At 31.6% G+C, this 13,902-nt stretch overlaps 2 protein-coding genes across 3 annotated transcripts; both read left to right on the top strand.

Moving 5' to 3' along the window:
• The first annotated feature begins 1,336 nt into the window (after nucleotides 1-1,336).
• Nucleotides 1,337-5,139, top strand: LOC103851396 (L-ascorbate oxidase). Of its 2 annotated transcripts, XM_009128252.3 has the most exons (5): nucleotides 1,561-1,826; nucleotides 2,511-2,603; nucleotides 2,685-2,897; nucleotides 3,008-3,202; nucleotides 4,015-5,139. In XM_009128252.3, the coding sequence occupies exons 1-5, from the start codon at nucleotides 1,578-1,580 to the stop codon at nucleotides 4,975-4,977; spliced, it is 1,713 nt and encodes a 570-aa protein (XP_009126500.2). In that variant the 5' UTR covers nucleotides 1,561-1,577; the 3' UTR covers nucleotides 4,978-5,139. The 2 variants fall into 2 exon arrangements, with proteins under 2 accessions (XP_033141944.1, XP_009126500.2); XM_033286053.1 differs by lacking the exon at nucleotides 2,511-2,603 and having other exon boundaries at nucleotides 1,337-1,826.
• Nucleotides 5,140-5,488: 349 nt separating this feature from the next.
• LOC103851397 (ETHYLENE INSENSITIVE 3-like 2 protein) lies at nucleotides 5,489-13,614 on the top strand. Its single transcript, XM_033286054.1, has one exon. It carries the CDS (start codon nucleotides 11,976-11,978, stop codon nucleotides 13,557-13,559), a length of 1,584 nt encoding a protein of 527 aa, XP_033141945.1. The 5' UTR covers nucleotides 5,489-11,975; the 3' UTR covers nucleotides 13,560-13,614.
• Nucleotides 13,615-13,902: the final 288 nt, after the last annotated feature.

The following is a 13,902-nucleotide window of genomic DNA, read 5'->3' on the forward strand; positions in this document are numbered from 1 at the left end:
TTTTTGGAAGTCTACTATAATAATTTAATTATTGTTGTTTATTCTTTATTATTTTAATAATTTTAATATATGATTTATTAAATTTATTTCTTTATTTTTTAATAGTTATAGTATATGATTTCACTTTTTTATTCTTAAGGAACTTAACTTAGTTTAAATATAATGATTTTTTGTAAAACAAATTGAAAAATATAGACTGAAAAAGACGTCTTCAGATAAATAGACTTTATTGTAGGTCTACGAAACCCTAAACCACAAATATCAAACCCTAAATGTTTTGCTTGATAATCAAAAAGTCTCATTTATACAAAATATAAACTACTAAACATTAATATGCAGATTTAAGTTAATAAAACAAAAAAAAAACAAAATCTAAAATCTAACCCTATGAAATCAACTACTAAAAGACATAACATGTTAGAACCTTTTGTTTCTAAACTATGAACATAGTCTAGCACATGATAACCAAATTAGTATATATTCTTCAAAATTGTTCGATTATATGAAATTTTAATTTATTTACTTCATATTATCCATTATATTGATGATTAATTAAAAATATCACAATAATTATTTTTATACATATTCAAAATTAAATTAGTAGACCAAATTAGAGTGTAGACTACAAAACAAGTCTATAAAGTAGACTTCGTAGGAAGTCTATATATATGTAGACTTCTTTTATTACGTGTAGACTTCCAAAGGATAGAAACGTAAAATACATTTATGTTTTTTGTTTGGTCATAAGGGTGAAATAGTACTTTCACTACTCCTTTAGGTTGGTTTTGCATTTGACTGAAAGTGGGGTACACTTTTACATTTGACTTGAATATTTGGGTTGGTTTTAGCAAATGTCCCTAAATCTTATTCTATTTGTTTGCATGCATATTTCACATTTTTATAATCCTTTCACACATACTTTATAAAAGTTGAATTTGAAACTAGACATGATAAGAATATTAGTATGAACCTCTAGGCTAGAAATTTTGTGGTTGATGTTTTCCACATTAAAAAAACAAAACTTTACAGAAAATAAACTTGTATAGTCATTGTAGACAAGTTATATATAAATGTGATGCTCGGATGTAAAGTACTATTTTAAAAAAAGTTTTAATTTGATACGATAAATTATGTCGACAAGAAAATAATATTGTGTCGTCTATAAGATTAAAGTTATACACTAGAAAGAAATCGTCTAACTTTGACGTCTACCTAATGTATATGCTTTTATGTGATAATTAACCTTTCAAACGGTGAGTTTGATAAAGTTGGCATTATAAAGATTGTGAACGTGATCTAATCTTCTAACGCAAATTCAACCAATCACCCCTAATAACATGTATCATGAGATCACCTACTATTCGAATCTTCTTGACATATTGATTGTTTACACGATCAAAATTATGTCCATGTATCTTGTGACCAAACTAAAAAACCAACAATAAAGAAAAATTTCTCGACTAAAAACCCGAATATATGCTTTTGCTGCCCATTATCTCTCCCATCTCTCTTCCTCATTCCCTCTATATATACGTATATGATGAGCATACATCATCATTCACATACACAAGCTATTAATGGGTATGTGGTGGATAGTGGCGGTGGCTATCTTGGCTCACACGGCGTCTGCCGCCGTGAGAGAGTATGCTTGGGAGGTTGAATACAAGTTCGGGTGGCCCGACTGCAAAGAAGGCATGGTCATGGCCGTCAACGGCCAGTTTCCTGGCCCCACCATACACGCCCTCGCTGGAGACACTATCGTCGTCCACCTCACTAACAAACTCGCCACCGAAGGCCTTGTTATCCATTGGCATGGAATTCGTCAGGTTTTTTTACTCTCTCTTTTTTATATAGTAATAATTATGAGACCTTAGACCAAAATCTAGACTAATCTTTGAGGTTTAACATTCTTTACAAATATAATAATTTATAGGGAAAATAAAAACTACCCAAAATTGTATTTGTATATTTTACTTTCTAATTTTGAGAGGAATGGAGACGCACTAAGTGATCATCACTCTCAAAAGAACTCAATTAGATCTTAATTTTTCTTCTGATTGTTTTTTCATACACATAATTATCCTTTAATGATTGATTTCAATATTAGTAATTGATTTGTCGTTAGATGATAAAGAATAGAGGAAATAGATAAAGCTGATGAATAATTGTTTCGCAGCACATGCCATGCATGGCTGATGACTCTGTCTCTTCTCTATATGATTACTACATTTAGGACTCTTCCTTCGGCCGTTGGTTTCTTCTTCGGACTTTGTTTATTGCTTAGTAGTCTTATCATAGCAATTAGCAATAATTAAGCTTAGTACATTTTCCTAAGAGATTCCTTTTGAAATTAGTTTAACTATATTTCTAGCATACGACACTAGTCTATAAGACTCTATATATTGTGCTCTTTTGCATGCAAAATCCTAAAGCCATATAAAACAACTAAAATGTCTTAAGATAAATCAAGAAAGTCGATTTGTGAAAAAGTAATTGGGATTTATGAACAGTTGGGAAGTCCATGGGCAGATGGAGCAGCAGGAGTTACTCAATGCGCCATTAGCCCGGGCGAGACCTTTACATACAATTTCACAGTTGATAAGGTTATTCTTTGTAGTTATAATAAAATTAAATAAATACGAATAAACATTGTAATTTATTGGGAAATAATTGATACGGTGCAGCCTGGAACACACTTCTACCACGGGCACTACGGCATGCAGAGATCAGCTGGGCTATACGGATCGTTGATTATCGACGTGGCCAAAGGGAAGAAAGAGCCATTGAGATACGATGGAGAGTTTAATCTCTTACTAAGCGATTGGTGGCATGAGGATGTTCTCTCTCAAGAAATCGGTCTTTCTTCTAGACCTATGCGTTGGATCGGTGAAGCTCAGGTTATTTATTTTCTTCTACTAAACTGTATATAATTTACTTCATTTTAATTTTTGTATATAATTTACTTCATTTTCAATCCTGAATATATTATTTTGGGAAAATTTTAAAGAGCATATTGATAAATGGGAGAGGACAATTCAATTGTTCATTGGCGGCTCAATTTAGCAGCACATCGTTACCAACATGCACGTTTAAAGAAGGTGATCAGTGTGCACCACAGAGACTACATGTGGAGCCAAACAAGACTTACCGAATCAGACTCGCCAGCAGCACTGCCCTTGCCTCCCTCAACTTTGCTGTTCAGGTTTTGATTATTTACATTATTGTCCAAAAAAAATATTATTTACGTTTTATTTCTCTGCTTTTCATGATAAGTAAATATACATTATATTTAAAGAACAAAATAGAAAAATAAATTAGAAAAGAATGGTAGGCCATAACTTCTTTCGATAGTGTCAGACTACTAAATTCCTAACCATTTCGGCTGCAAAGTGATGGGAATTGGTCCTTAGATTCTGTCTTCTGTTCCGTAGGCCCATAGTAAAATATAATACAATTATACAATAATATTATGTGCATGGTGTCGAACTTTACACCACAAATCTAAATATCGCATATTATATGGAGTATATTATATATTGAGATGTGTGCATGTCAATCGTTCCGTAGAGTAAGGGATTCCAAAAGAGAGTGGTCTCTATCAGTAGGTAGATTGTATTGACTTTGATATACCTACCCATCTGGCCATCTCACTGTCTCAGTTTCAGTTCATTTGAATTGCTACTCTAATAAAAGCTGTTATTCGGCTTTTTCCGTGTACATGTACATCTGTTTCTTCGAAGTTGGTTTGAATATTCTATTTTTTATTTTTAGCCAATTTAAGAATTTTTACAGTAACAGAATTACTAAAGAAATTGGAAGATATAATTATCATTTCTATTATTCAAGATTTTTTTCATCATTGTAAATTTTATATGTCGTTTATAAATCAAATTCGTTTATTAGTTTGAGTTAGTTTTTGGGTTAAATTAACCATTCTGTATCAGATTGTAGTATATGGGCCCATTTACAAGGCCTAATTCTAATCATCACACGTGTTAATTTTTACACGTGCAGGGACATAAGCTCGTGGTGGTAGAAGCCGACGGCAATTACATTACGCCGTTCACAACCGACGACATCGATATCTATTCCGGCGAGACCTACTCCGTCCTTCTCACCACTGATCAAGACCCTTCCCAGAACTACTACATCACCGCCGGCGTCCGCGGCCGGAAACCAAACACACCTCCGGCACTCACCGTTCTCAACTACGTAACCGCCCCTTCTTCTCAGCTCCCTACTTCTCCGCCGCCGGAGACTCCGCGATGGAACGATTTCGATCGGAGCAAAAACTTCTCGAAGAAGATCTTCGCAGCGATGGGATCACCATCGCCACCGGAGACATTCGACGAACGGTTGATCCTCCTCAACACTCAGAATCTCATCGAAGGATTCACGAAATGGGCGATCAACAACGTCTCCCTCGCGGTTCCGGGAACGCCGTATCTCGGATCCGTCAAGTACAATCTGAGAACCGGATTCAACCGGAGCTCGCCGCCGAAGGATTACCCGGTGGATTACGACATCATGAACCCGCCGCGAAATCGGAACACCAAGCAAGGAAACGGGATCTACGTTTTCCCGTTCAACGTAACTGTCGACGTGATTCTCCAAAACGCTAACGGCTTAAACGCAAACGCTAGCGAGATTCATCCGTGGCATCTTCACGGTCACGATTTTTGGGTATTGGGTTACGGTGAAGGGAAATTTAAACCGGGAGTTGACGAGAAGACTTATAATCTGAAGAACCCGCCGTTACGGAATACGGTGGCGTTGTATCCTTATGGATGGACGGCGTTAAGATTTGTAACGGATAATCCTGGGGTTTGGTTTTTTCATTGTCACATTGAACCGCATTTGCATATGGGTATGGGTGTGGTTTTTGCTGAGGGATTAAACCGGATCGGTAAGGTACCTGATGAGGCGTTGGGTTGTGGTTTAACCAAGCAATTCCTCATGAACCGGAACAACCCTTAGTAGGTTGCCGTCAGTTATTTCATTTGTATTGTGGCTTTGGTTTTGTTTTGGCTGTCTACCATATGGTAAACCGAAAATTGGTACTTGTTATTGGTATTGTTGGTTCTTTAGTCGGTTATAGTGATTACTCTAATCTGGTTATTAAGGAGTTTACTTCATATATTTGATCAAAGAAAACTAGGGAGTAGAAGAGACCAGAGAAGTGTCAAATGAAATTGTTATTTCAAGTTTTATACATGTATGAAGAAGATATATACAAAACAATATTGTTTGTTTATATACTATTGCATCTGATATTTATAAAAACATTGATCAAAACTAATAGTTGTTCTGATATAACTACTTTTGAGTTATGTTTTGTAAGGAAGTTTTAAAATCTAATTATTTATATTTGTAAGTTTACTTAGATTTAATCAAAACGGTGTGGTGTTATTTGCATTGACTATAGTTTTTTATAACATAATTTAGTTGCATTGACTATAGTTTACGTGTTCGTTTTATTTATTATCGTTAGTCATATAGTATTAGTTTAGGTTGATGTTATATAATTGCAATTTTAATTAGACTTGATTTTTCAAGAGTTGAATTCATTATTCTTTTTTTTTATCAAAGAGTTGAATTCATTCTAGACTCGAGTTTTAAACTCAAGAAACTTGAACAACACTGCACAAAGGCTTACATGTCATTACCATGCATGGCTTGGGCCTTGTTATGAATGAACTTTAAACATTCCAAGATCAGGTCATTCTTTTTAGGTTTTACGTTGTTTCCAATACACAACAAACATGAGGAAGACTTGTTTCTTCAAAATCAACATGTCTCACAAAATTTATTAATCAAAATTTTCTGCCAAACTGTTCATTACAATATTATGCCCCACGCATATATGTTGTATCTCATATGGTAAACATGATAGTACAGCCAGCAAATACTGAAACAAACATACGTAATTAAACAAATCTTAGCCAATTAACCAGAATATGTCCAGAATCTTTACACACCCCATGGATTTTCATCAGAATTCAAACTGGAATAACTTTAGTGACCATTCGAAGCACGAAGACATGGGCACTAAGGCATATATGACAAAGTAAGGAGGTTATAAAACAATTTACGAGTGGTCGTTAGTTGGTTAAGGTGTACTATTGATAGTTTGTATTATATATACCACACACACTAGTTTATTATGAATAAGTATTGTTCACTTCATATACGTATAAGAGTATGATCAGAAGAAAACGACGAGGGTTCCAATAATTGTTGAGTAGCCGACAAAAAATCCCGAGAGACACGTTTCAGACAGTTTATAGAATCACTGCTGGCGACGAAACGTGCTTCCGTAGCACTTGTGTACTTTTCTATCGGTTCTGTTCATTGCACCTCTCATATCTTCTCCAAGAAAACAATTGTATATTACTATGTTGAAAATAAACAACTAAAAACATCATGCTTGTATTGTTTTTTCTTTGATTTGAAACAAGGTCATACTGTATAATATATAGTTGTATATCATTTGAACTACATCAATCTAGATGTAGTTGACATCTCGAAAGGATAACCATAAAATAAATGAAATTATGACCTGTTTCATCAACAATTCTCTCAGTAATCTAGCACTCTGACCGTTATACAAACAGTTATGTGATATAGTATCATGTATAAATTGAGGGTGGTCAACCTTTCGTGATTTATTATCTAATATATACAGAAAGTACATCTTTCAATGAGAAATCGACAATTATAAATATCATTTGTTACTGATTTTACAAGATAATTTTGATTCTATTTTTTGTTGGTCGAAGTTCTATGTACCATGTCAAACTTTATTTCAATTTTTCCTTCTATGACACAAATAAAACTGTGACCATAATGCGAAATCTCACGTGAACTTTTAACTAACGTTGTTATAATCTGAAAATTATTTTCTGAAAAATGGATGGAATACTGAATGCAAATTACAAATCTCAAGCAAAACTGAGTTTGATTGATAAAAAAAAACACGAGATGTTACCCCCAAAAAAACATGAAATGTTAATGTCAGATGCATTTCTATTAGAATCTGAATATTAACACTTTAGTACCTTGATTAATCCCTATATATATATATATCAGTTTATCAAAACCTAACCCAAACAAAACTTAATTAACATAGAACATATATTTATTAATCGTTCTCATATAAATGTAAATTATTCATGCATTAGTAATATCACCTTCACAATGTTTATCAATTTGACAAAGCTCAAAGGATTAATAGATACTTGGTGTATTTTTATGCTGTTAAAATAATCATATATACGTCTGTTTTCCATTGATAAAATAAACTTATGCAGTTCTGTAAGAAAATCATAGACCTCAATCATATACGCTAAAATGTATTGGTGCAACACGACAAATTGTTAAAATTCTAGTCTTCCGGATTAGAAGGGAGAATTTTTTGTTAACGAAAAAAAGAAGAGACAACTTTTTATGAATCTAATGATCCTTTAGTTGAAGAATTAAAAATCTTATTTATTAAGGTCTTCTTTTTGTTCTAAAACAACTTCTTTTCTATTAAAAATGCATTCATGGAATTCACAAAGAAAAAACAAATACAGAAGAACTAGTCAAATGTCCGTTTCTCGATATTTAGAGGCAACAACCACATAAATTGAATATAATATATATGATAAATACAATATAACATGTAAAATATCAGAAATACTTAACTGTTTATGAAAAATTTAATTTACAAGAGCCTGTAACTACTATACCTACAGTACTATTGATTAAAACATGAAAAAAAAATACTAGATACTATCAATCGGCTAACACACAAGGAGAAACTCTGTGAGATGGAAAACCTTTACTAAACCTGTTGTAGTATTGATTAAAACATGACAAATTTACTTTTTGTTTAAATTTTTATTTTTATAAAATGACTATTTTGTGATTTTTTATAAAACAACTATTTTTTCTAAATCAATGTTGTTGTACACATGGTATTTATGTCAAAAAAATAATTGATGTTTTTTTCACGTCAGAAAATTAGATGATAAGATAACTGATGTGCCAATTGGGATATGATTTCACAAAAAATTAAGAAAAGTATATGATATTTAATCTTTTCAAATTTTAAATATGTATTTGTGCGGTAGTATCCTAATGTATAAATTGACCATGCAACGATATTTTGGACATGATTTTGCCTTTTCCAAATCATATATTTGAGTTTTTATTATTAAGAAGATAGTAGACCTCATATATTCATACAACCATTTGTTTGTTTTCTTACACAGTGACACATATTAAAAATATAAATATATAGTTACATAAATTAATCTTTACCTTTTGTAGAAAATTATGTTTTATTCTTTACATGTATAAAAAGAAATCAAACTAAAAATGCTAAACTATCTTTATAGAATTGAAAATTGACAAATATTTTAAATTATTTAATAAATGTCTCAAATTTAGTAGTTTGAAATATTAATAAAGTAAAATATATGTATGACAATAAATATACAAATTTAGTCACTGCTGGCAACTTTTATTTTCCTTTTTCCTACTTTGCCAGCCTTTTTCTCTTCATTTTGTTTTGGTTATACCAGCACAAAGAGAAAAAAAAAAGTATTATATAGTAATAAAAATCTGGATAAAAGAATATACAAATCATATACAATTAATTAATCAAATTTTAGAGTTTGTATAACTATTCCAAGTATGCATTATTATTAAAAAATATTCTGGACATAAATATTCGCATTGTCTGCCTACCAAGAAATGAAAAATAAATATTTAATTATATTTTATAAAATAAATATTTTAAAGAAAATATAAATGAATTCTTTAATTATTACATACTTCAAATAAAAATGTGTAATGAAGGTAATTGTACAAAAACATTATATGAAAGTTAAGTATACACAACTTTAGTTTTGTAAACTCTTACAAAAGGATGCCGTTTGTTTTATTCTCTTTATGTTATTTTTAATAATATTCTATTTGAATTACTTTATTTTATTAAGTTTATACAAGTTAAATTTTCCAAGCAAAACTTCCATAATAATTAGATGGTCTATAGATTATTTTTTTTTAAAAAAAATAAGTCTCCATCCAATCTTTGCTTTAAAAATATATTTATTTTGAATTTTACGATCGTTCTATGTTTTTCAGTGGTATGTTGACGGTGATTCAAAAATACAAACTCTTTTTATTCTATGTATAGTAGTTTTCTTTTGTTGTTAGAGTTGTATTTCCACCTTATAAAACCGTTCAGTTAAATTTGGTATATTTGTCTTATTTATCTATATTATAATACGTTGCTTATAACAATTATGTAAGTGAAAATTTCTATGAATATTAACGTATACTAAAAAATAATATGAAAATACTCGCAATTCGCATTTGTAAATTTTTATCTATACGTACGCTATGCAATATTTTTTTAAAAAGTGCGATATATTTATTTAAGAAAAGTTATTTTTAACTATTTTTAATTAATGTTTTAAAAGACATTGCACATGGTACTATTTCAATACTTAAAATGTATGTATAAGTTAGTATTATGATATATAAATTGAACATATGGCTGAACATGATTTTGCTTCATATATTTTAGTTTTTATTCTTTAAAGAATAATAAACCTCATATATTCTTTCAAACATTTATTTGTTTTCTCACACAGTGAAACATATTAAAATATAAATAGATAGTTATATGCATAAATACATCTTTTACTTTTTGTAGAAAATTATGTTTTATGCTTTACATGTATAAAAAGGAATCAAGCTGGAAATCTGAACTTGTCTTTATAGAATTGAAATTGGCTAGTATTTTAAATTATTTAACAAATTTCTCAAATATTGGTTGTTTTTGAAATCCTAATAAAGTAAAATATATGTATGAGAATAAATGTATAAATTTACTCACTGCTGGCAAATTTTATTTTCCTTTTGTCCTACTCTGCCAGCCTTTTTGTTTTTGTTTTTTTTGTTATACCAGCAAAAGAGGAAAAAGTATTATATAGTAATAAAAATTTGATAAAAGATATCCAAATCATATACAATTCATTGATGAAATTTTAGAGTTTGTAAAACTATTTACAGTATGTATTAATATTAAAAATTATACTGGACATAAAAATCTGTATTGTATGTCTACAAGAAATCAAAAATAATATTTACAAATATTTTAAAATAAATAGTTTATAAAAAATATAAATGAATTCTTTTATTATTACTTCAAATCCAGTTAGTAATGAATGTCATTGTATAAAAAAATATATGAAATTTAAGTATAGACAGCTTAAATTTTGTAAACTCGTATGAATGCCGTTTATTTTATTCTCTCTATGTTATTTTATAATATTTTATTTAAATTGGTCTATTTTATTAAAATTAATATGAAATTTAATGATTTTACCTAAACAAAACTTCGATGATAATTAGATGGTTTAGAGATTTTTTTTTAAATTAAGTGTCCATGCATTCTTTGCATTAAAACACACACTTTTTAAATTCTGCGAACATTCTATGTTTTCCTTGGTGTGGTTGACAGTACTATAAATGACAAACTCATTTTATTCTTTTTTAACCGGCAATTTTCCTTTGTTATTAGAATTGTACATCCGTATTGTAAAACCGTTCAATTAAACTGGGTATATCCGTTTTATTTATAATAAGTTGCTTATAACAATCTTATAAATAGAAAATTATATAAATCTTAACATTTATACCAAAAACATATGCGAACATCCGTAATTTGCATTTTTTAATTGTTATGTGTTCAGACGCTACACAATTTTAGAAATGCAATATATATTTATCTAAGAAATTTTATTTTTAATTATTCTATAATTATTATTATAAAACACATTGCACATGGTAATATTTCACAGAGGAAAAAAACTATTAATTTTTTCTCCTTTTAAAATGATATCAACATTTTATATCCTTTATATAAGAATATATGTTTTTGTTTTACAAAATATCATTTAAACATTTTCAATATTATACCAGTAAAACTACTGCTATTTAATTTTTAAAAATATTTCTAGTTAAACGTCACTAAATTCGTAATGCAAATCTTTTTAAATTGTTCACATTTATTTAAGTAATTATTGGCACCTTTGAAAACGATATCTACATTTGATTTTTTTGACCATATCTACATTCGATTTGCTACTTGATTATTTTAGTAGACAGATATTATCATCTTGAGCATAAGAAGTGGTGAAAATAATTTCAAAAAAAAATTAGGTGAAAATAATTATTTTATGGACATGTTAATATTTCTTCAGAAAAAAAAAACAATTTTGCTTAAATAAATATATGAACTATAGATGGAAGGAAACCCAAAGAAAATAAATGTGAAATCTTTTCTATATTCTTCCAACAAATTTGGTGCCGTTTAGAATGATTCTTAGTGCCACCCTTTCACAAGCTTTAATTTAATACTCACTATATAAAGATACACACATACATACATGCATCTATCTCTTCTGTCTCTCTCTCTTGTGTCTAGTGGCTTCTTTGGTTTGAATTTAGAAGCCGAAGCAACAAGAATTTCCGAGGTAAACTATATTCTTCCTTCGGTTCTGTTTTTTTTCTCTCCTCATTGTGTATTGTTTGGTCTGCTTGTCATTTACCAATCTATCAGTATTTCCTATTGCATGATCAATTATTTCTGTAGTAAAAACTACTGAACTGAGTTTATGTCCGGGGAAAATGTGTTAACCACTTCAAAAATCGATGCTTTAACGTGATATTCATTACTTTATATATAGACCATGACTCTCGTCTTATGTGTTTTTGATTAATCTCTTAGTAGTTTTTATATTGCGGGGTCCATTATTGATTAAAATTGGGATCTCTAAAGCTTTGTATTCTTATCAATCTTAGTTCACATGTTTGATCTCCATATTTCACTAGAAATCTCTGATTTGTTTTATGTCTGGTTACTAAGAGTTTTGATTGACATGATGCAATTTTATAATTGAAGTGAAGCAATTAATTTGATGACATTCTTTTACAGGGTGATATCATTATCTCTCCTATTGAAAATGTTCAACAACAATACAGAGATGTTCTCCGGTTTAGTATCTAACCCGGAGCGAGATGTCGGTCCTGCTTCCCTAACCGCTGTGTGTGACGACCTGACTAATCAAGATATCGAAATAGAGGAGCTTGAGAGGAAGATCTGGAAAGACAAGCAACGTTTAAAGCAGCTCAAGGAGATGTCCAAGAACGGGTCAGGTAAAAGATTGTTGAAGCATCCTGAGGATTCGACTAAGAGAATGATGTACCAGGCACAGGATGGGATCTTGAAGTACATGTCTAAGGCAATGGAGCGTTGCAAAGCTCAAGGTTTCGTCTACGGTATCGTGTTTGAGAACGGGAAAACCGTAACGGGGTCTTCTGATAACCTCCGTGAATGGTGGAAAGACAGGGTGAGGTTTGATAGGAACGGACCAGGTGCTATCTTGAGGCACCAAAGGCAGATCAATCTTTCAGCTGATGGAAGTGAGTTAGGGGGGTCTGAGGGTGGGGAGTGTACCGCGCATAAGTTGCTTGAGCTGCAAGATACAACTCTTGGAGCTCTTTTATCCGCTTTGATGCCTAATTGCACGCCTCCTCAGAGACGTTATCCTCTGGAGAGAGGTCTGTCTCCACCTTGGTGGCCAACGGGAAAAGAAGACTGGTGGAATGATTTGTCTTTACCGGAAGATTGTAGAGGACTTCCTCCTCCTTACAAGAAGCCTCATGATCTCAAGAAGGTGTGGAAAGTTGGTGTGTTGATTTCTATAATCAGACACATGGCTTCAGAGATTGACAACATACCTAAGCTGGTGAGACGGTCTAGAAGCTTGCAAGAGAAGATGACTTCAAGAGAAGGGTCCTTATGGCTAGCTGCTCTTAATCAAGAGAAGAGCAATGTTGATCAAACTCAGTACAACCCTTTAGCCTTCTCCGGAGAAAGCAATGCTAATGCTCTAGGAGCCAGTGGCGAGACCGATGTTTTGTTTCAAGAATCTGGAGATTATAATGTTGAAGCAGCTTATGGATCTCCTCAGCATGTTCCTGAAGTTGCCAACAACTTTAATTATGTTAACAACAAGAGGAAGTTTGAAGGAGAGTTAGGGTTATCATTTCACCAAACAAGAAACCTAACTTGTGAGAACAGTTACTGTCCTTATAGCCAACCGCATATGGGATTCAATGACAGGGTCTTAAGAGATAGTCACCAAATGACTTGTCCTTATAAAACCCTTTCCTATTACCAACCCGCTAAACCTTTAGGTATGCCCTTAAGTTTCATGACTCCCTATCAAGTGGAAATGCAACAGCAACAGCAGCAAGAGCAGTTTAATCTATCAAACACTCTCTACAGACCAAAAGCAGTAGAAAGAGGAGGTAACAACGACTATCTCTCTGACCACCGGTTTGGTTTGGTTGACAATTCGAGTCCTTCTACTTCGGCCATGAATCATAATCCTGGTTTAGTCTTACCTGTTAACTTCAATGGCAACGAGGAAACAGTGGGGATGGAGAACAATCAGCATAATCAAGAGGGAGGCTTGCCCATGCCATGGATTGAGTGAAGAAAGCTTTCATGAGTTTTCTTGTTCTGTTTCTTATAGCTTTGTTTCTTGTTTTTTTTTTCTCTCATTTTTTGATCTCTCCCATTTTATTGGTTTGTTGTAGCCATGGAAGGAGATTAGATTTTTTATAATACAAAAGTACCTCGTTCTTTTATTTGAAGAGCCTCCTTTTAGTTTGACCCAAGTAAAGTATTTTTTTTTTTTGTAACGCTGACCCAAGTAAAGTATAAGATAACTTTTTATTTATTTATAGACGCCATGTAGACTATGTGGTGTTTAGTTTGGGCTTTATGAGAAGACGACGTTCGTACAGGTCCATGTCTTGTACTTTAAGTTCCGATAG

This window comes from Brassica rapa, chromosome A02 (assembly GCF_000309985.2).
Source record: "Brassica rapa cultivar Chiifu-401-42 chromosome A02, CAAS_Brap_v3.01, whole genome shotgun sequence".
NCBI lineage: Eukaryota > Viridiplantae > Streptophyta > Magnoliopsida > Brassicales > Brassicaceae > Brassica > Brassica rapa.

Excerpts from the sequence above, each read along its gene's own strand:
- LOC103851396 (XM_009128252.3), top strand. The coding sequence starts at position 1,578 with ATGGGTATGTGGTGGATAGTGGCGGTGGCTATCTTGGCTCACACGGCG. Across the intron at positions 1,827-2,510 it reads ATTGGCATGGAATTCGTCAG|TTGGGAAGTCCATGGGCAGA; the intron begins GTTTTTTTACTC and ends ATTTATGAACAG. Across the intron at positions 3,203-4,014 it reads CCCTCAACTTTGCTGTTCAG|GGACATAAGCTCGTGGTGGT; the intron begins GTTTTGATTATT and ends TTACACGTGCAG.
- LOC103851397 (XM_033286054.1), top strand. The coding sequence starts at position 11,976 with ATGACATTCTTTTACAGGGTGATATCATTATCTCTCCTATTGAAAATG.